A 22,468-nucleotide genomic window follows, 5' to 3' on the forward strand; every position below is an offset into this window, starting at 1 on the left:
GGCCACATACAGTAAAATTGTTATACCATTAGCATCATATAGTAATAATGGCAAACATCTTGTAGTAATGTCCCCATCTTGTACTAATGTGCCCCAACCAGGTCCCCATCCTGTGGCTATGTGCCCCATCCAGGTCCCCATCCTGTGGCTATGTGACCATCCAGGTTTCCATCTTGTGGCAATGTTCCCCATCCTGGCCCCCATCTTGTACTAATGTGCCTCATCCAGGTCCCCATCCTGTGGCTATGTGCTTCATCCAGGTCCCCATCTTGTGGCTATGTGCCCCATCCAGGTCCCCATCTTGTGGCTATGTGCCCCATCCAGGTCCCCATCCTGTGGCTATGTGACCATCCAGGTTTCCATCTTGTGGCAATGTTCCCCATCCTGGCCCCCATCTTGTACTAATGTGCCTCATCCAGGTCCCCATCTTGTGGCTATGTGCCCCATCCAGGTCCCCATCTTGTGGCTATGTGCCCCATCCAGGTCCCCATCTTGTGGCTATGTGCCCCATCCAGGTCCCCATCTTGTGGCTATGTGCCCCATCCAGGTCCCCATCTTGTGGCTATGTGCCCCATCCAGGTCCCCATCTTGTGGCTATGTGCCCCATCCAGGTCCCCATCTTGTGGCTCTGTGCCCCATCCAGGTCCCCATCTTGTGGCTCTGTGCCCCATCCAGGTCCCCATCTTGTGGCTCTGTGCCCCATCCAGGTCCCCATCTTGTGGCTCTGTGCCCCATCCAGGTCCCCATCTTGTGGCTCTGTGCCCCATCCAGGTCCCCATCTTGTGGCTCTGTGCCCCATCCAGGTCCCCATCTTGTGGCTCTGTGCCCCATCCAGGTCGCCATCTTGTGGCTCTGTGCCCCCTGTGCTGTTCTTCACACACATAAAAAAAAAAGATGATTCTCACCTGTCCTCCGTTCCCTCGGCGTCCTTCCTGCAGATTTGGCCCTCAGGCACCACAGAGTCAGACCCCTTGATGATCCCGACCTGGTCCAGGAGGAGCCGCTGACAGCAGCGCTGCATTGCCGCACACAGACTGTCTCCCAGCACAGCATTTCCAATGTCAGCCGCTGACCAATCAGAGGCCAGCAGCTGACATCTGCATATGGCAATGACATCATACTCACTGCGCCGACACGCAGATATCAGCTGCTGGCCTCTGATTGGCCAGCGGCTGTCATTGGAAATGCTGTGCTGGGAGACAGTCTCTGTGCAGTGCTCGGCAATGCAGTGCTGCTGTCGGCGGCTCCTCCTGGACCAGGTCGGGATCGTCAAGGGGTTTGTGCCTGCGGGCCGCATAAAGCAGCCTCAGGGGCCGCGTGTTTGAGACCCCTGCTCTAAGGGATCCTCTTGACAGTTCAAAAGGTTAGGGGTAGGATCTGGCCAATTCTAACCAGAAAGGACAGGTTCCAGACCTATTTCCCACTGGATTCCATGATATAGACCTTCTTCGATTTCAATAATCAGGCTCTGGCTAATGCAAAGGAGTCCTTGGACTCTGTTGGGCAGGTGTAGCACAATTGGGTACTGACCTGCATAAAGTGGGGACTGAGACTGTTGAGTATTAGAAGTGGTAAAGGAAGGTTGGATCAAATGGAGAAGGAAAGAAAATTACTACAATCGGAAAGGACACTTGGTGAAACGGTTCTGTTTGACCTGTCCTACAGTTGCTTGTAAGTGATGTCTAGCACCTTTCCCGTGGAAGACATATACTATGTTTCTTTGTTTGTCACACTTAAATGTTTCAGATCACAAAACAAATTTAATTATTAGACCAAGATAACACAAGTAATCACAAAATGCAGATTTTAAATGAAGGTCTTGATTATTAAGCGGAAAAGAAATCTAAACCTACAGGGCCCTGTGTGAAATAATGATCCCCTCCCCCATTAAAACATAAATTAACTGTGGTTTATCACATCTTTGAGAAGCGGAGTTCAATTTCCTTATCCGCACACAGGCATGATTACTGCCATACCTGTTCTCAATCAAGAAATCACTTAAATAAGACCTACATGATAAAGTGAAGTAGACCAAAAGATCCTCAAAAGCTAGACATCTTGCTGCGATCCAAAGAAATTCAGGACAAATGAGAAGCAAAGTAATTGAGATCTATCAATCTGGAAAAGGTTATAAAGCCATTTCTAAAGCTTTAGGACTCCAGCAAACCACAGTGAGAGCCATTATCCACAAAAGGCGAAAAACATGGAACAGTGATGAACCTTCCCAGGAGTGACCGGCCGACCAAAATTACCCCAAGAGCGCAGCGACTACTCATCCAAGAGATCACAAAAGACCCCGCAACGACATCCAAAGAACTGCAGGCCTCAGTTAAAGGGAACCTATCCCCTTATGAAGCGCCTGTGCTGCATCCCATAACTGCTCATATAACCCCCCCCCCCCCAAAAAAAAAACCTTTTTAAATTCTCCTGCGCTGCATGATAATACGGTCCAATGGGCATGGATTGCTGCTCGCCATCCTTCTTTAATTGATGTAGATGACTCCTTGTGTCATCCACACTTGCAGGCGAAATCTTGCACATGCTCACAGAAATCGCTGTTCGCCCTACTGACGGCACAGCCGAAAACGTGTGCATGCACCTGCAGTAGGGCAAAACACAGCACGCAGGTGCAAGCTGCAATTTCTGTGCTCAGGGGTAAGATTTCGCCCGGCTGCAAGGCGTCATCCACGTCAAGTAAAGAAGGACGGGGGAGGGTTGGAGAGGCCCGAATCCACCCCCATCGGACCGGATTACCATGCAACGTGGGAGAATTTAGAAGGGTTTTTGGGGGGTCTACAAGAGGACTCGGGGTGTTGTATGAGCATTTATTGAATGCAGCATAGGCGCTGCATAAGGTGTTAGTTTAAGTTCATAGAGGACAAAACTGGTGACAGGTTCCCTTTAAGGTCAGTGTTCATGACTCCACCATAAGAAAGAGACTGGGCAAACATTATACATTAAAAATAGTGTTGACGTCCATACTACTTTGCACTTGTGCTGCACCCGCCTTTATCATGGAGGCTTGCTGCAAATTATGTCCAATGTTCACCATTTTTAATGTTTAGTGTTAGGACTCGCAAGTATGGGGACCCTTGACGTTGGGTTCCGAGCTTGCGTATTTTGGCCAAAATATCAACCAATACCTCATGTGGTGTATTTATCTTGTACACTATTTTTCGTCTTTTTTGCACATTTTTATGCAGGATGCGGCCAGGCCTCTTTAGTGTTGGCTGGGTGAATTGGGGCGTCTGTCCTGTGGGGGGTGCACGTATATAGTGCTGGGCAACTCGCCTGATCTAATAGTATGGGCGTCATCAATAAGCTGCAAGCCAGACTCTGTGCATCACACATATCTGTGTGACTGGCGCTCTATGCAGACTCCATCGGTGTGCATGTATAATACTACACATCCACCCCCTCCATGAATTGGTAGGTCAGTGAGGGGTTGTGCATCAGTATTTTGTACATGTGTTGCCCCCGCCTTTATCATGGAGGCTTGCTGCATCCTGCAGTGCTTTGGTAATCTGACCTGCTGTTGGTAAGGCATTATCTTTTAGGCTGCGTGCCCACGTTGCGTATTACAAGCGTATATGCTGTGGAATTTCCGCAGCGTAAACGCTTGTAAAACGCATGTATATCCGCACCCCATGGTCCCCAATGGCATTCCGCAATGTCAATGCCCATGCTGCGGATTTTTCCGCAGCGTATATGCTGCGGTCAAAAATCCGCAGCATGTTCATTAATTTTGCGGAAGCGCAGCGGAATCAATGTGCGGATGGTACCCAAGTCTGGAGGAGAGGAGACTCTCATCCAGACCTGGGTACCAAAGAACCTGTAAAAAAAAGAAAAAATAAAGTTTATACTTATCTTCTGATGTCTTCCCGGTGTTTTCCCGCCGTCGCGCTGTTGTGTGAAGGACCTGCCGCGTCATTGAGTCATGTGACCCATCACATGACTCAATGACGTCACCGCAGGTCCTGCACACAACAGCGTGAGCCGCTCAAGACTCCGGACGGGGCAGAGAATGCATCGGAAGGTGAGTATAAACTTTATTTTTTTATTTTTTACCATTCTGATTCTTTTTTTTTTAACTATTACTTGGTCACACTGTATAAATCCATGCCGGTTGCATGGATTTATAGTGTGAACAAGTTGTCAAGCACTTTTCCAAGTGATGCTTAAATCACTTGGAGAAGTGCTTGATAACCCGCATGCGGAAATGCATGCAAAGACGCTGCAAAGACGCCTCACAAACGCTTCTACCTGGCGGGAAAACCGCATGTAAAATCCGCATGCGATTTTCCCGCCAGGGAGAAGCGTAAAAAATATGCTTCAGTTCCACAACGTGGGCACATAGCCTTACTGTGATGTTTTTTGAAACTATGTCCAATGTTCACCATTTTAAATCACAAACTTGCCATATTCATGATTTTTCAATGCATATTAATTGAAGTCTTTGGTGCTATTTACGTCTGATTTTTTTGAAATTTTTTTTTTTTGCGGACCTCAAAAAAAAAAATCATGAAGCAATGTCCATTTTTTGTTCTTTGTCATGGATCAAAATCACCCCTACAAGTCTACAGGTCTGTGATTTTAACATTGCAATGGGTAAGAGAATCTTTGCGATTTTTTTTTTTTTTTTTTCCATGTGTAAAAATTTACTGGCAACCTGACCAAACACTGATGAAACTTGGATTCAAATCATTAATGAATGTTCTGTGGTTTTTAAGTAGGATAAAAATCATGGACCCCTGAATGAGGCTTTAATGAATGTAATTCTTTTAATCTTTCCTCACAATAAGATTCCCCTTGCCCCGTATCAGTTTTGTGCTTCTTGTTGTACCTTTTCTAACTCCAGGGCATCCTGTCTATGAACTGGACTGCATATTTCATATGAGATTGTGCAGATGCTTTGTCTGGTAGTATCACATCCCTGTCCTGTGAGTCAGCGTCTCTTTTAATAAATGACTGTATCCTGCTGGCCTTAGAGCAGCTGACTTCCACTGCATGCTGTTATTTAGTCTATGATCTACAAGTGTGTCCAGATCCTTCTCTACAAGTGACTCTCCTAGTTTTATTCCCCCCAAGAACATATGATGCCCGCATATTACTTGTACCCAGATGCATAACTTTACATTTCTCCACTTTGAACCTCATCTGCCAAGTGGATGCCCAAACACTCAGTTTGTCTAAGACAGCTTGTAACTTTTGAACATCCTCCGTAGATTACACTATACTTACTACATAACTTGGTGTCATATGCAAAAATAGAAACATCTTCTATATCAGTAATAAGTTGAATAATTTTGGACCCAGCATTGAACCTTGGGGTACACCACTTATACCTGGAGACCATTTAGAGTAGCCGTCATTCACCACAATTCTGGGTGCGCTCTTTGTGCCAGTTTTCAATCTAATTACAAACTTTACTTTCAGAGCCTACAGCTTTAAATTTACCCATTAGGTGTCTGTGGGACTATTTCCAATGCCTTTGCAGAAACCACTATATCCTCATCTACCCTTCTGTCCAGGCTTCTCGCCTCTTCATAAGAAGAATCAGGATGGGTTGACAACTTCTGTCCTTGGAAATGCTGGAATGTTGATCATGTTATGTTCTACCACATACTCCTGTATATAGTCCCTTACAAGTCCCTCAAACATTTTTTCCCACAATGCATACAATATAGGTAAACTATCCTTAGGATCGATATTAGATCAGTTGGAGGATGGCACCCCTGACAATCAGCTGACTGTAGGGGGACATGGATCTTTACATTTGAGAGTGGTTTTTCTTCATTTTGTACCTACTCAGGTCCATTCCAGTGAGAGATGAAGTAGAAATATTAGAAACAAAGTTTTTCTTGCGAAATTCGCTGTCATTTTTGAGCCAAATTCTTCAAAATAGCGCACGAAGTTTGTGAATTTGGCACAAAATTAAACTTTTTTTTTTTTCCTTTACAGTTTTTGTGACTTTTTAGCACCAAAAATCCTTTAAAAAGATGCACTTTTACACTTCACAAATACTTGCTACTTTGTATATCACATAAAATCCCAATGAAATAGATTTACGTTTGTGGGTGTGATGTGAAAAAATGTGGAAAAGTTAATGGGGTATGAATACTTTTTTCAAGGCATTGTATAATATACAAAGTTATAAACCCCCTTCCCTCCTGGTATACAGTAAGCACCTAAGTAGGGATGAGCCGAGCCGTGGAAGTCCGGGTTCTGGTATCCGACTAGAACTTTAGTCCAAAGTTCGGTTTGGGTACCCGAACTTGAACCAGAACCCAAACCCCGTTGAAAGCAATGGAGACCCGAACTTTGGATCTTGAAAAAAAATTCTCTCTCTCTCCTCCCGAACTTTGCAACAGACTTTCGGGAGAAATCCATGTTTGGCGTTTAGTACCGGACACTAACTGTCCGGTACAAACCCTGAACTTCGGGTTTGCTCATCTCTACACCTAATCAAATGGCGGTCGCTGGTAAATTTCATTTACACTTCTAGCTACAGGAATACCAAATCTGTGCACTTATGTTGGAATATAACTTCGCAGAATATCCAAATTTTAATTCTAGAATAATTGTTCCTGCATTTCTAGTGTCTGCTTTTACCATAATCATATTTACTGTTGAGATGAAATTAATAAAGAAGAAACCGTAGACAATAAAAAATGCAACACAGATTTATTCACCACAAAATTGAATTTTTAAAACTTGCACAAACAATGATTAAAAAATAATTTTATACATTATTATACCAATTTACAATATTGTACAAATCTTAGGAATAAAGCCTCTTTATAGATAGTAAAGGAAATTACCAGAACAGCCCCATGGGCGAGATCCAGAGAATATAGCCCCGGTATTATATACCTGCAGTATCTGCTACTGCTATATTTCTGATCAATTGCTGACAACACACACACACGTATATATTTCTATCCATATGTATCTCCATCTCTCTGAATAAATATGTATGTATAATTTCATGAATCCATAGATACAATCAGTATGGTTTACATTGAGACATAGGCAAGCATGGTGACCAGCATAGACAACTGTTTTTCTACAATTAGCGTTTGTACAGATCTAGACCTAAACGGAGCCAAGATCATGTATTGTACATTTTTTCTTGATGGTTACATGTGGGACAATGGACAGGCATATCCCAGAATAGGAACATTTAACTGGGAAAAAAAAACATTTAAAAAAAATAAATAAAAAATTGCGGGAATGTATCTTTCCAGTTTTCTATTGTGAAAAAGTTTCAAAATTTGGCACAAGATGAATCTTTTGCATCAATTACTTCTGTAAAAGTGGGTGATGCTTAAAAGGAGTGTGACACATTGGATAGTAAACTTGTGACCAACAAGTTTACTATGACTTCCACCAGAAAATTGTCATAAATAATGTCACAAATCAACACCAGCTGCCAGATTTCATTTTCTGGCACAAGGACAGACCAAAAAATGAGCCTCTTAATATATCACATCTTACTCCACCAGGCTTTTTGCTCAGGACTGGAATATAAAACATCAGTCTTGATAAATTCCCCCCCCCCCCTACGACATATATCCATCTTTAGGCTGGACTTAATATGGAACCTAAAATCAAGCCTAGTAAAACCAGCCTAAGGCTATGTTCCCACCATGAGTTTTTGATGCTGCAGATTTTCTGCACCCATTAAGTAAAATAGGTTACTTGCATTTTTTCAAAAGTAGGCAACGTAAAAAACTCACCAAAAACTCATTGTGGGAACGTAGCCTAATAGTGAAGGCCATTGTCCTCTACTTGAGAATGGAGCCTATAAATTCACCACTGTCATATCATAGGTAGCCAGTAGTGATGAGCGAACGTGCTCGGGTGTTACCTGAGTATCTCTGTTAATATGTTTGAGTCCCTGCGGCTGCATGTTTTGCGAAGGTGGATAGCCCCAACACACGCAGGGATTGCCTGTTTGTTAGTGAATCCCTGCATGTGTTTCGGCTGAACATCAGAAGGACATGAACTGCACCGAAGCAATAATATTCGCAGAGTCGAGATAATAGGGAGTGAACAAAAAGGAAAAGATCTCAATATATAGGGAAAAGATAACAACGTACAAAAAAAAACAAAAAATGGAGAATACATGACCAAATAGAGCAATAAAATAAATCGTGGCATGAGCGCATCGGCTCAATAGCATGTCTGTGCCCAGCTTGTGGAGGAGATAGGAGTAGTAGGCGTATGCGTGCTGACATGTATGAGAGAGCACTAGGGGATTGCACGCTGATGTAGGGAGAAGTGTGAATACCGGTCAGGAAGTACATCATAGCTGGGGAGCGCATTACTATGGGGCTGTTGTAACCAGCCTTGTAGTAACCAGGGAGCGTGCCGGCCTGGAAACGCAGGATTTCTAGTATTAATGGTGCATACTCTGTCTACCAGCGGGCCAGCGCTAGTCGATATTTAGTATTTTCTTGAGGGCCAAATATAATTACACTGCAGGTCAAATTTGGCCCGGGGGCCAGAGATTGACATCTATGATCTAGATGGTTCCCTGTGGCCGTCTATCTTTACCTTTGGAGAGCCCCATGCCGTCACAGAGACTTGTAAGCATCAGAGGTGCCCAAGATGCTGGGTGCAGAGGTGAAGAATGGGTGCCGCAAAGAAGCAGACTGGATGCCGGGCCAGGGTAGCGCAAATCGAGTTGCTCACATTTAATTACCTGTATTACACTGAGGGTGTAACTGGGGGGGTTGATGGCACATGTGGTACGAGTAGAGAAGTCTACCAACAAGCCAGTCTGCCTTGGCTAGGGGCCTGCAACTGTAAGGCTATGTGCACACGGTGCTTTTATTTTTGAGGTGGTCAAAAATGACTAGATTTCTAGTAGAAACCGCTTCAGGAAACGCTCCATCTTTGGGGAGTGTTTGGAGGAGTTTTTCATTTCTTGAAGTGTTCCCTGATGCAGTCTTAAAGAATTTTTGTTTTCAAAATGTTTTTTTTTTGTCTTTTCTCACTGGTGGAGCCCTAAACCATATCCTAATCCATGGACTGATATTTCATGATGAATGTAAGGCATTGAGTACATTATCATAAGTACTTGATATTTTTTGGGGCACATTAAACACGCATTTAACCCTACCTTATGTGCGCACATTGGAAAGGAATGTAAAATGTAGACATCTACATGGCATAGTGGAAAGAAAAAACACCCCATAGTGTATAACCAAATACCAGACACAACAATTTTTGATGTCCTTATCAAATGCTTCATCACAATAAATCATCTACTGCAGAGGCTGCTGGAATAACATCATTGTTGGTTTAAGTCAAAGATATAAACAGTTATACACTATAAGCACAAAAGTATTAGGACGAAGCTATTAATCATAGAATTTAGGTTATTCATTTTCTACCATTTCCATAGGTGTGTAAAATCTAACTGGGTCAGTCTAAAGAGCTCATTGAATACGAGCGTGGTCCTGTAATAGGATGTCACCAGTGTAACAAGTCCATTTGTGGAATATTTAGGAGGGAAGAAATTTCATGATCAATTGTGAGTAGTTTTATTGAAGTGTGGAAACATTTAGGAACCAAAGCAACTCTAACTTTACGTGGTCTCCACTTCATGGCTGAGTGGGGTCGCTAAATGCTGATAAGCAGAGGTCACAAAAGTCACCAATGCTCTGCTGACTCAAAGAGTCCAAACTTCCTTGATTTTAGCATCTGCACAAAAACTATGTGCCAGGGGCTTCATAATGTGGGTTTCCGTGACAGAGCAGCTGCATGCAAGCCTTACATCACCAAGCACAATGCCAAATGTCAGATGTAGTGGTGCTAAACACCCTGAAATAGGATGGGAAGTCATAACAGCTCCTGTAGGTGTACTGTGCACATGTTCCAATATCTTTCGCAATTCCTTTATTTTGGTCTAAATTTCATGCCCATCTGTAGGAGTGGGGGATTCTCATGGCACATTTTGTGGCAATAGCACTTTTTCTACTTCTTCTCTCCTGTTGTGATTTCTAGTGTTATACACAGTATAAGGCTATGTTCACACTAGGCATTTTTTCAGCATTTTTAATGCAAATTTTTCACCTGCGTTTTACAGTGCCAGCAAAGTCTAGGATATTTCAGAAATCTCATGCACAGAGCCTGTGTTTTTTTGTCCACAGTATTTTGTGCTTTGCGTGTTTTTTTGCACAATAGAGCATGTCACTTCTTTCAGGGTTTTTCAGCATTTTTCACCCATTGAAAGCAATGGGTGGTGCAAAAAACTCTGAAAAAATGCCAAGCGTCAACATTTTGCTGGGTTTTTAGTGAAAAAAGCAAGTAACAGCAAAATGTAAAATTTGTGATTTTCCCAAGTTTACCATCTTGTCTTGGTGACCTGAGATGGCAGTTTGGATTAGTACAGTTTAATTAAATTAGTCATGTTTGCATAGTAAAGATTGGCTGACCAAAGTGTGAGATTGAACAATACCTGTAGCCAAGATAGGTGTGAAATTGAACAATGCCTGAGCACTCAATGGCAGACCAAAGTGTGGAAGTAAAGTGTCCTACAAACTCAATGCACTGCCAGTGTCTTAAGTAAACTATTCCTGAACAATTCATCTCCCCCACTTACATTTGTAATGTGTATTTTTTCATGAACATATGTCTTGCATTGGTGACCTGTGTTCATGCTTCTGTGATAGAAGCAAAGCTGAACTTTGGAATCCTGAAAAACTCACCAAAAACCGCCACAAAAAAATGCACAAAAATCTGCGTTTTTGACGCTGCTTCTTTCCTGCCAAAAGAGCAGGTTTTGCTGCAGAAAAAAACGCACCAAAAACACCCTGTGTGAACATACCATAAGAGTTTTAGAGTCGTCTGCATAAATGTTTAATTTTTGAATAGTCCAGAAATTCCCTAAAATTGTTCCTGTGGGTATCAATGTAAATGTAAGGCCTCATTTAGTTGTTTTGACACTATTGCTGCTTAGACTGGCACAATTAACACCACTAAAAAGTCCTGTCTCAAAGGTCAATATTAATTTGCCCGTAAATCAGCACCGGATGTAGCAGCTACAACAGAGGTTTCTGCAGGCAGTTTTCCTTGATTATTTTTACATCTTTATATTTTGTAAAACCACCATGGACATAATATATTTTGAAAAACAATGCCAAAAATGAGCCCATGATTCAATAATAGCATCAGTTAGTACCGAAATTACTGGATACAGTAAAATGAGATTTTTTTAATAATTTTGAAAATTTATTGGAAATATTCAAATTTTTTGATTAATTGTTAAAATGGAATTATAAGGTTTGGCAATCTGACAAGTCGTAAATGACTCACTGGTAGGCACATTGAATATATTATTTATGGAATGATGAAGTGTACAGAAAATGTTCACATTATTACATTGATGGGTTAATTTTTTTTTCGCGGGTACAGTGACCACAGACAGAGACTTTTGTTGGCTGATTATGAGAGTGTCTACCAGAAAACATTATCATGTCTATGGATATAAAGATTCTGTCTGTCCAATCTTATTGATTGGTGTCATGGGTATGAATGTTAGTCAGCCTAAAGGGAGACTGTCAGCACAAAATGACTGTTCAAACCAAGCACAGGAACTCCGTGCTCCCTTAGCATTGCCAAACAGTTCAGAGGAACTTCCCTCCTACTTGTTTTCCATCTATCTCTTTTGTAAAGACAGAGCTGTCAATCATGGAGAAGACGGTGGAGATATATTGGAAAACAAGTAGGCTGAAAGGTGCACTGAACAGTCAGCCGCCACACCAGCGGTGCACTGAGCACTTATGCTTGGTTTGAACAGTCATTTTCTGCTGACAGACCCACTTAAGCCTCATTTATTAGACTACCTGCTTGGTTCACCAGATTTTGTCCAAATCCTTGTGATCTAAAGAGCAATGAAGGTGATAAGATGAAATCCTAGAGGTGATTTATGTACAAATATAAATATTACTAAGGCATCTCATTGCAATCATAATTACTATATGTTCCATATTACACACAAAAAACTATTTCACTAGTTAATTCATCATTTCCAAATATATTTAATATAGGGATTGCTATAAATTTAATATATATAATTATTTATTAATTACCATTTCTTATAAGTCCAGTCTTAGCCACCAATCTTGTTCCGAGTATGGATTGTATTGTCCGGACCGGCCGCAGGTCTCCTGACCAGAATAGGCATATAGGAGGCTGTTGTGGAGACCTGTGACTAATCCCAACGTGTGAAACCGCCCTTACAGTCATAGCTTCTATGGGAGATAATGTGATGTTGGAGCGCAGACAATGATTATTATTTAATATTAGTATCCTAGTAATTATATACTATGACCTTATATATACCAACTCATGGTCTGCTTACATTTCACAGGGTAAGAGCTCACAAATATATAATGGACACACACCATAGCACTAAGTGTGACTGGCACAGTCTAAGAAACCAGTGGAAGACGAAACTTAGGCTACACCGAACAGATCTACATATCCCACTTGTTCACAGTGATCGCTTATACCATTGTATGGAGGTCATGGACAGATTATCATGGAAAGTCACATGAATGAAGAATTTGTGACTGAGCAGCCCTCCACATACAGCCACCGTCACTGAGGATGGCATAGCACCAATGCCACGCACCGCACTGAGCCTGGCCGCCAACAAATAGGTCAAGGCACTTAATGAGTTAAAAAAAAAGGAATAACCCTAAGCAACTAAAAAGTCCAAGTGCTTTAAACATGGCTTATGTAAAATATAAAATGTAAAAATAGCAATGATTAATCTCAGATTTCTTTACAAAATGTGCAATTATCATAATCATTAAAGATGCAGCTCTATTAAGTCCGTCAATAAAATAAATTCACATTTTAAATATCGATGGCCCGCGAAGAGGTGTACAATGTTTGATCCGATGACACCGCTATAAAATCCAAAATACAGTGAAGGGCTAAAGTAATCATGTTTGGTTGGGGACGTTTCTTTGTAAGCTCGGTCTTCTTGGAAGCAAACTGCTGCATTGTACAAAAGAACTGCTTTCCGTGACTCTGAAATGACGCGTCCCGTCTCTGCCTCGTTGTCTTTACAGGCCGGTTGACACGAGAAATCCATGCAGCATTTTAGAAGGAGGCGCGCAGCAGCTGACACCACGCGTTTCAAGTCTGATGAAAGCATTCCTCTGCTCTTACAGGCATCTCCATACAAACACACTGCAGCAAAAAGGAGAGACTTCATTAGCTCTGATGAGTCCCAACAGTTCATAGAGATAGTAAATAACAACAACAAACTACTCTGCTATATTATTATTAATAAGGTACGCAGGTAAATGACGCACTGCGCAGTTCACATTTACATGAATAGGATTCCTTGTAATGCGCGGACATGCGGCAATTTACAGAATGATAAATGTTCTGGATGATCCTGGATGGGATAACACCAACTATTATCTATGAACTATTTAAAGGGTTACTTGGGGACATCCTTACAAGGCATAGTCAACTGTTTTTTATAAAGATTTCCTAAGTTGTTAGTTGTCTGTACCCCTTTTTTCCCTATCTGCTTGATAAACACCACTAGTTTTCCTAGATGATCTCCAGTTTTGTGGCGTGTTAACATTACCTCGGATCTCGCTGAGCATGGCCAGTTCACCAAGTATGTCCCTAATATCCCGCATAATCACTCCATGTGACTGCAATCTTCTGAATCCTTACAGTGCGCGCACAACGCACTAACAGGACTTTACAGCATTGCTGCCGCGAGCAGACGGTCATGTGACCGCAGCTAGGCAATTTGCATACTTCCGGCCACATTCCGACTAGACGTGGTGGCCTTGCTCAATTCACTCGCCATTGAGCGAGACCAAGAACATGTAGATGGAATGTGGCCAGAAATATGCAAATCACCTACTTGTGGTCACATGACCATCTGCTCTAGCCAGCGACACTGGACAACCCTGATAGCACATAGCACCATTATATCACTACAGTATGTGCTTAATAGAAGTGGACTCAGGTGCTGTGGTCATCCAGAGATAAGGATCAGATAAGTAAAAGATTCATTTGTTGGAAGATGTCATTATTATCTTTCAAGTGGGTAGTCAGGGGGTGTGAGGAGCTGCCCACTTACTAAAGACTATGATACTTTTCCAGCATGGACCACCATTATCGTCAATATTATTATTGTGTGTTATTAGTGATTTACTTGTTATGTTTTATATAGCTCTGCTTACTTGTCAGTATGTAAGATTCACTTGTAAAATGTCCAGCATTCCACTAATCTCATCTTTATCTCAGGAGTCCATTGTTTCAACAGCCAATAATCTCATTAGGTGAGTGTAGATTGAGACACAGTGGAGCCGTCACCACTGGGGGTCTTACAGGCAGTCTCAGATGAAGGCTTCTTCTAGAAAATTCTTCATTGTTTTAGTGAACAGTAAATGCTTAAAGGGAAGGGTGTCAGCACTTCTGAGCTGGAAGGGGGCTGACCCCAGGGAAGTAGAGGAGAGACATGTTTTAGTCTAGGAGTTGTGTGGAAGGATTGAAGGAAGAGGATGGAGACCGTGGACTTGGAAGGATGGATTGATAAACATGTTACCATTATGGATTATGTCATTTGGATTTAAACTTTCTTAAAAAGACTGCTGCTACTGGATACCCGTGCTTTCATCGTTTTATCGGCCGTCTAGAGGATCATGGACTGTGGCTACAGACTATACTGGCTGGAGATACAAAATCTGTGGGCCAACCAAAAGTTGGGAGACAGTGAGTATGGCCTTATACAAAGCCAGTGGAACTACTGAACCCAGATTGGGAACTTGAGGACTGAGAGAACTGCATTTTGGCCATTTACTTGGAATTGCTGCATTACCATGGAGGTGATTAATAAAATATTGTTGCATCGTTAACCTGCCTAGGTGATTACTTACAACCCACAACCTCAGATCTTTACAGGGGAGATTATTACTTTTTAAGGTGGGAGTGAGGGGGCATTAATATTTTATCAGCGGTATTGTTACTTTTTAAGTGCATACTAAGGGGACAATGTTACTTTAAGGTGGAACTCAGGGGGCATTATTACATTAAGGGGGGGGCTCAGGGCATTATAACCTTCACAAGCACATATGTGGCATTATTACTGTCTAGGGGCAAAAAGGTGGCACCATTACCTTCCAGGATGCACACATGGGTACTTACTACATTAAAGAGAGTACAGAGGAGGCCTTATTACTTTCCACGGGGCACATAGGGGTAATTATTACTGAAAGGCTGCGTGCCCACGTTGCGGATTACAAGCGTTTTTGATGCGGAATTTCCGCAGCGTAAACGCATGTGAAACGCTAGGTAATCCGCACCCCATGGTCCCCAATGGGATTCCGCATGTTCTATGCACATGCTGCGGATTTTTCTGCAGCGTTTATGCTGCGTTCAAAAATCCGCAGCATGTCAATTTATTTGGCGTTTCCGCAAGCGGAATTGCCTTTGTCCAATGCATTAAAAAACGCAAGACAATTCCGCATGTGGAAAACGCGCGATAAACGAGTGCGGAATTCCGCATGCGTTTTTCCGGGAGAGGACTTGCAGAAATGAAGCAGAAATTTTCTGCTTCATTTCTGCAACGTGGGCACATAGCCAAAAGGAGGCACTAAAAAGAGCACCAGTACTTTTTAGGTAAAACTGAGATCACTATTACTGGGTTATTACAGATTTACTGTTAAGGAAACAACAACTGGCACTTAAGGGCACTACCCTTCTGACAACTATCATGCTTTTGTAGCACTTGTGAGGGGGTAGTTATAGTAATGACACAATTGTTGAAGTATTGGGGTCATTTGCCAACACAGCAGATTCAGTTATGGGACAGCAGAAGGCACGGAAATAGGGATAGCAGTAGGATGAGAAATATGTGAACATTGGGAAAATGTATAAATGTAGCTGTAAATGTGATAAATTAAATGGTTCTGTGCGGCCAACTTCGCAGACTCCAATCGTGACTGGAAGAAGTCATCATGACAGTCTGGGCCAGATGTGAAAAGTGAATGACTCCAAATAAAAAGAACATTTATTTCTTTTTTTTTAGTAATAGTTTTGTGTAATTGCAGCCACAATGTAGCAGTATTATAGGTAATAGTGGTCTTTGTACAGCATGTTTTGTTCAGTAAGGTAATTATGACTTATTCACTAAGTGGTGGTCATGGTATGTTGGTATTATTTGGGCCTAGTATAGTGATTTATTGGAAATAATGGCTTTTGTCGTTTTATCTGTATAAAATAATGTAGATAATATTTACTCCTGGTATACCTGCACATGTTAAATTATATTTGTATAGATATTATCTGCTAAATATAAAGTATATGTATGTCATTTTATTTTAAGTGGTGGAGAAACATGTATATGGGGAGATATATTCTTTGGGACTGTGATCTTTTAAGACCTTAGAAACTTCTCTTACACAGGTAGTAAGTAGCATACACGAAAACTTGATTATCAACACTGATAAAATAGAAAAAAAATTATTCCAATTTCCACACCTAAAAGTGTGCAGCTACCACAGGCTGTAGAAAATGCAGGACACGCAACATATGAGCTCTATGGCTACACTTTGCATTTTTTCTCCTTCTACATGTTTTAAAGGGAACCTGACATATTGGAAATGGTATCTGATCTTCAGGCAGGATGTTATAGAGCAGATCAGATTGATAGACATTTTTTTTTCTAAAAGTTTCAATAATACTTACATTTTATTCATTGATATCACTAGTGTTGGGCTTTGCATGCATGAGTCCAGGGGGCGGTCCTACCCAGTGATTGGCAGTCTTCTCGGTATGGCCGTGCATGCAGAGACAGCTGTCAATCACTAGTAGGACCGCCCACTGGACTCATGCATACAAACATTTTATTTCAATTAATAAAACAGAAATTATACTGAATCTTTACCAACAATCTGATATATCATTCTGCTCAGTTTCTCCTCCTTATACTGTGCTGTCTATAGATCAGACTAAATGTACAAGGCAGGTTCCCTTTTATCAAAATTAAATTGTGTATTTCTTAGGCAGTATATTTTCATGGATTCTTTTTCATAGTTTTGATTTTACCTGCAGTCATCTCCACCAGTGCTTACGACATACTTGTCATCGTGCGAAAAACGTACATTAGTCACATGTGCTGAATGACCAAAGTAACGTTTGTGTTTGGCCTAAAAAAACAAACCCAGAAGGTTATGAGCAGTATAAAATGTAGTAACGTCTGCATGGTGAGTAACATCCATTAAACGGCATCGATGGCTTATTAATTTGTACACTATATGTGGCGATGGAATCTTTTATAAAGATGCAACATTACACAGGATTTGTCACCAGGTTAAAAGTGTTTCATTTTTGCTCTTATTTTATTCCCACTTTTCTCTGAATATTCTGGCTTCGTGGTTTTTTTTTTTAATTCGCTATATGGTTCCAGATTATGGGCCTTTATATTTAATTCTAATTTTGATGGTCTTTACAATGGGGCGTGGCTCACAGGGTAATTATAAAGAGCAGCCTGAAGCCACGCCCCTATAGAATCATGTGAGCCACGCCTCCCTGGAAAAGAACAGAATAATTAGTACGAAATAAAACGGGACCATATCTGTAGAACCATATGATGGATTTAAAAAAATAAATAAAAATAACTAAATAAATAGAATAATAATAAAACAACAATAAAAAACTGAGTACTCAGGGGAGTAGCAGGAATAAAATAATAGCATTTTTTACCTGTTTTCAAGTTTTCTTCCAAAGGGTTTCCCAGTTTGATATATAAAAAAAATAATAATCACCGTATCAATGATAACAACTTCCTCATCTACTTTGTGTTTTAAATCCTCACTTCACTCAACACAGTGAGCGATAGCCGAGCGCTGCGCTCGCTGCTCTTCGACACTCCCACATGAATGAATGGAGCGGCAGAGCAGATGGTCGACCACCGCTCCATTCAGAAGAGCCCCGGTTCTCGGGATCGGTTGGACTCCCAGCGATTGGGAAGTTATCCCCTAACCCAGGTGTGGGGAACCTTTTTTTCTGCCAAGGGCCATTTGGATATTTAAACCATCCTTTGGGGGCCATAAAAATTGTGACTAACTCCGCCCACAAAGTACGACCTAACGCTGGCACTGGTGTCAGGACGTAATCCTTCATTGCATGCACCTCAGCATTCAGTAGTTAACACTGACTGTGTGCGTGTGCTCACAGAGCAAGGAGAAATGAAAAGGCTGGTGGCCATCAAAACACAACTGCCCTGGCCCAAGCATTGCAGTACTCAGGAATCTGCCTGGGGGCCGGAGAAAAGGTCATCATGGGCCGTAAATGGCCCGGGGGCCTGAGGCTCCCCACCCCTGGCCTAACCCAAGGTTAAGGGATAACTTTCAAATTTGAGAAATAGCCCTTGAAAGTATTTTTATGATACTATAGTCCCACTGTGCCACTTTTACACTTACAAATTTTTCAGTGCAAGGAAAGTCAAAAAGTTTAACCAGGCCGAAATCGTCTCCTGTCACAATGTTAAGTCCAGCGTGTGACACACAGGCACAGTTCACGTCAGCTTTATCCGCATTTCGTGGCCAAATCCCGATCACTTCATCTCCCAGGATGCTGATAAACACACATGATGTGACTGTTATAGATAACACATCTTATGACGCTGTTGTATCTGTAGCACATACTATTGGATTTATCATACATGATGACATTCATTATCACCTAGTCCACGTAGCCCAGGTAATCTTCTCTATTAGGGCAACATCTATTATTTGCTTTCCAGATGGCACTTCGTGTACTTGCCGCCTATAAGCACCAGTTGCTACCTACAACAGAAAATACATTAAATACTAATCTTTCTTCCATAAAACAACCACCGCCTTATGCAGGAGATTTCACGGTCCTGACGTCACCTCCAGGGATCAGGGACATAAAGTCCAGTGTCCCATGTTGCCCACCTATATTGCACTAACCGAACAATCCAGCCGAGTCGTCGGACATGTACCTGAATGTATTTACTATCGGCAGAAAAGTCCATTTGTATAACAAAACTGGGGATGTCTTTGCCGTAACCAATCCTGTTCAGTGAAGACCCTTGAGTGATATCATAAAAATCCACTGTGTTCTCTGCCGAGCCGACAGCCAGGTATTTGTTATCAGGACTGATCCTGAGAAAAATCAACCATATTATTAGAATTAGGTGAGAGCAATGATGTCCTTATTCAAGGGAGAAAATAACTATATTGGCATTTTTTTTTTGTAGATCTATAATATGATCCTGTGTGCAGAGTCCGCGCAGGAACAATGTTGTGTTCATGGATGTCAAGCAGGACTTCATTGGATCCATTATAATCATATTTACAATACTGATTACATCGCTTTACATTACTGTTTGCATTAGTTTTAGTGAAAATAGGTGTGAATATAAATGAACAGATTTACAGGTATAGGTATTTATGTAGGTCCGACTCCGCATCCTTTACCGGCACAGCTCTGTAGTTCTGGTAGCGGCTGTGCCGGGTATTACAGCTCATTAAAACTCAGCTCTGTTTAAGTTTGTGGGACTGAGCAGTAATGCCAGGAACCTGTGGTGTGAACAATGCAGAGCTAAGCCTGGTAGAACGTGGCTAACACAGGCATGGTGAAATCAGCACACAATTAAGGGGCCCCCATTTATATTAGATTGTTCATTTAACCTGCCACAATTGATGGGCTCTAAAAATGTCTAAGCAATGTTTGGCCACTTAATTCTGAAAGTCCTTCATACCTTAAAACTTATCTGTCATTTTAATTTTTATTTCATCACACAATAGTGCACATGAAAATAAGCAACTTTGTAATATATCTTATCAGAGAGATCTGCTTCTTTCTCTGCCAGAATTGATCAGTCATTATCAAAATTCTCAATTCTGAGGTAAAATCTGTATTCAGTGAAGAGACTTTCCCATCACTGAGATAGGAGATGGCAGCTGCAATGGATACAATTCTATCTAGATAGAAGGCGGGAGGAGGAGGAGCTGTGCTGCTAGCTCCTCCCTCCTTCTGCCTACATAGAATTAAAGAAGTTCTCCACTACTTGGACAACCCCTTCTCATACTCCACACTTGGCCCCGATAAAATAATAAAGTGTATACTCACCTCCTGTGCTGGCGCCGTTCCAGCAGGGTCGGCAATTGCGTTCCCACGACTATCGTGTGGATGTTATCACATGTGAGCCCGGCACCCAATCAGCGCTGGCGTTACTAGCCAGCGAATATCAATAGGCTGCTCTCTGCCTTCCTCTTGATGTAAGATTTGTCCGAAGGCGGAGATGCTGATTGGGCACCAGGCTCAGTGTCATAACAATTGCATGAAAGCCCCCTGACACCGCTGGAATGGCGCCGGCACGGGAGGTGAATATAAGCTTTTTCATATTCTCGGTGCCAAACATTTAGTACAAGAAGGGGTTGTCTTAGTAGTGGATACCCTTCATAAATGCAATAAACAGGGCAGATTGCTATTGCATATTTTGGAGTGGACAACTGCAGAGCATTTCCACACATGGGTCCATCGCCTTCTAGCACAGATTACAAGAGAAGAGGACAATCTACACAAGCACATAATGTATACCTGATGTCCTGAATGGCTCCTTTGCGGTCTCTCTTCTTGCCCCAAATTTTCAGAGAATTCACAAGTAAAATAACAAACTCTCCGTTCCTCATCCCAATGGTTACCATTTCTCCATTAGGGCTGTAAGCTGCACAACATGCGGCGTAGCCCAGACTCACTTTGTTAAGAAGCTTCTGTAAAAAATAAAATGTCATATTCCAGAGTGACATGTCGTAATGACTCTCCATCATTATTTCACCAGTATTTCTACCCTGTACCTACTTTATCAGCCAGGTCCCATATCCTGGCTGTGCCATCATTACTTGCTGTAAGAAACATGTCTTTGGATGGATGTGCAGCAAGGCCCCAGATCTCTCCTTCTACGTGGCCATTAATTAGGATATTGGATGCAGCATTTTTCTCCCCGACTTCAATAATTTCTCCATCTTTGGTCCCCACTAAAATTTTTCCCTGTAAAAAAACACATTTGGGGACATCTTCCAACACTGTCTTACAAACAGCTGATAACATTCTTCCTCCACTTGACCCCAAGCACTCTGCATAATTCTGATGAAGGTCCAGATATAAGCCCAAAACGTTAATACTTTGGATTTGTTAGATTGCATGAATATTCCTTTTTTTATTTCATCTATCTGAGTGCCGAGTTTTCATCTACCTACTGTTATGGATTGGAACTCTACTAGGGCACCTACCCATCTCTTCCTAGTGCTAAAATATCTGATAAATGCAAGTCAAACAGCTGGGACCTGCATCTATCTTTGAAGTGGTGACCCATGCTCGGCAATATTCCTGACTAATACAAATGTATGGCGAGAGCCTTGCATCTGCAGCCACTTCTCTATCACTGGAAGGGTCCTCCATCTATTGGACATTTAAAACATATCCTATGGATAAAAGTTTTGGATAGGAATACCCCTATACATTTAGAGAGCATGAACCTAGAATAGACTGATAGAAGTAGCATCAAATATATCCCAGTGGTTCTTATCACATTCAGACATGTTTCTCTTTCTTATATCACCTTTAGTCGTACTTTACAACAATATTTTTGTGCACTGTATGTACACCAGTTTTTGGGTTCAATTTCGTCAATCCTATATATATCTTCCACTAGATTTAATACAACTTAAAGGCACAACTGCTGGCAAGCACAAGGCCTAAGTCCCGTGCTCCGTACCTTGCCTCTGCACACGGATCGTACACAGTCCAAGGTTTGACCTGTCTCTAGCTGAAATGCCCGACAGCGTTTCATCTCCTGATCCCATAGTTTAACAGCGCCTCCTTCTTTTGTCCTAAAATTGAAAATATTTCAAAAGTGGAATGATATATTTGGTACATTAAATAATTTTTACCATCCGAAACAATAAAATAAAATTCAGAATTAGCATTATTATTACATGTTAAAGTGGTTGTCCGGTCACAAGATATTAATGACTAATTCATAGGATAGATCATTAATATCAGATGAGTGGGGGTCCAACACCATCTTTCCCACCGATCAGCTGTTATAAGCTACAGTCGCTGCCAGACGTAGACACATTGGGCCTGATTCATGAGGACTGGCGTTGTTCACGCCGGTCTTGATGAGGGGTTGTGCTGGAGTTAGACGCTCTTGAAGAGGTACATGCCTCTCCATGAATATGCAGCGTCTGACGAGTGGCATGCTCCTCTGTGCGCCACACCAGTAATCTCAGTAATTAATGTAGGGAACGCCACAACTTGTCATGAATTGGGTGAGTTGTGGCAACCTGACCCTGTTCTGCCCCAGCTCTGTCCAATTTAGCGGAGCTGGGAGAAAATGGTGTAAAAATGCCAAAAGTCGTTAAATTTTGGTGCAATCCCGACC

At 41.8% G+C, this 22,468-nt stretch overlaps 2 protein-coding genes across 4 annotated transcripts in view; one reads left to right on the forward strand and one right to left on the reverse strand.

The window, feature by feature from the left end:
* The window catches only part of RTN4 (reticulon 4), an 83,901-nt gene that overhangs the window by 55,618 nt on the left and 5,815 nt on the right, over window positions 1-22,468 (forward strand). The window lies entirely within an intron of this gene.
* Window positions 10,861-22,468, reverse strand: part of EML6 (EMAP like 6) — a 279,209-nt gene continuing 267,601 nt past the window's right edge. For all 3 annotated transcript variants that reach the window (XM_073672290.1, XM_073672289.1, XM_073672288.1), the window contains 8 exons: window positions 21,800-21,914; window positions 20,884-21,072; window positions 20,623-20,795; window positions 19,019-19,181; window positions 18,736-18,839; window positions 18,474-18,627; window positions 17,098-17,198; window positions 10,861-13,212 (listed from right to left, as the gene is read on the reverse strand). In XM_073672290.1, the coding sequence (XP_073528391.1) occupies window positions 13,188-13,212; window positions 17,098-17,198; window positions 18,474-18,627; window positions 18,736-18,839; window positions 19,019-19,181; window positions 20,623-20,795; window positions 20,884-21,072; window positions 21,800-21,914 (1,024 nt within the window). In that variant the 3' untranslated portion in view covers window positions 10,861-13,187. The remainder of the gene's footprint in view (window positions 13,213-17,097; window positions 17,199-18,473; window positions 18,628-18,735; window positions 18,840-19,018; window positions 19,182-20,622; window positions 20,796-20,883; window positions 21,073-21,799; window positions 21,915-22,468) is intronic.

Source organism: Phyllobates terribilis, unplaced genomic scaffold (genome assembly GCF_046119375.1).
Source record: "Phyllobates terribilis strain yellow unplaced genomic scaffold, ASM4611937v1 Scaffold_3__8_contigs__length_932513732, whole genome shotgun sequence".
Taxonomy (NCBI): Eukaryota; Metazoa; Chordata; class Amphibia; order Anura; family Dendrobatidae; genus Phyllobates; species Phyllobates terribilis.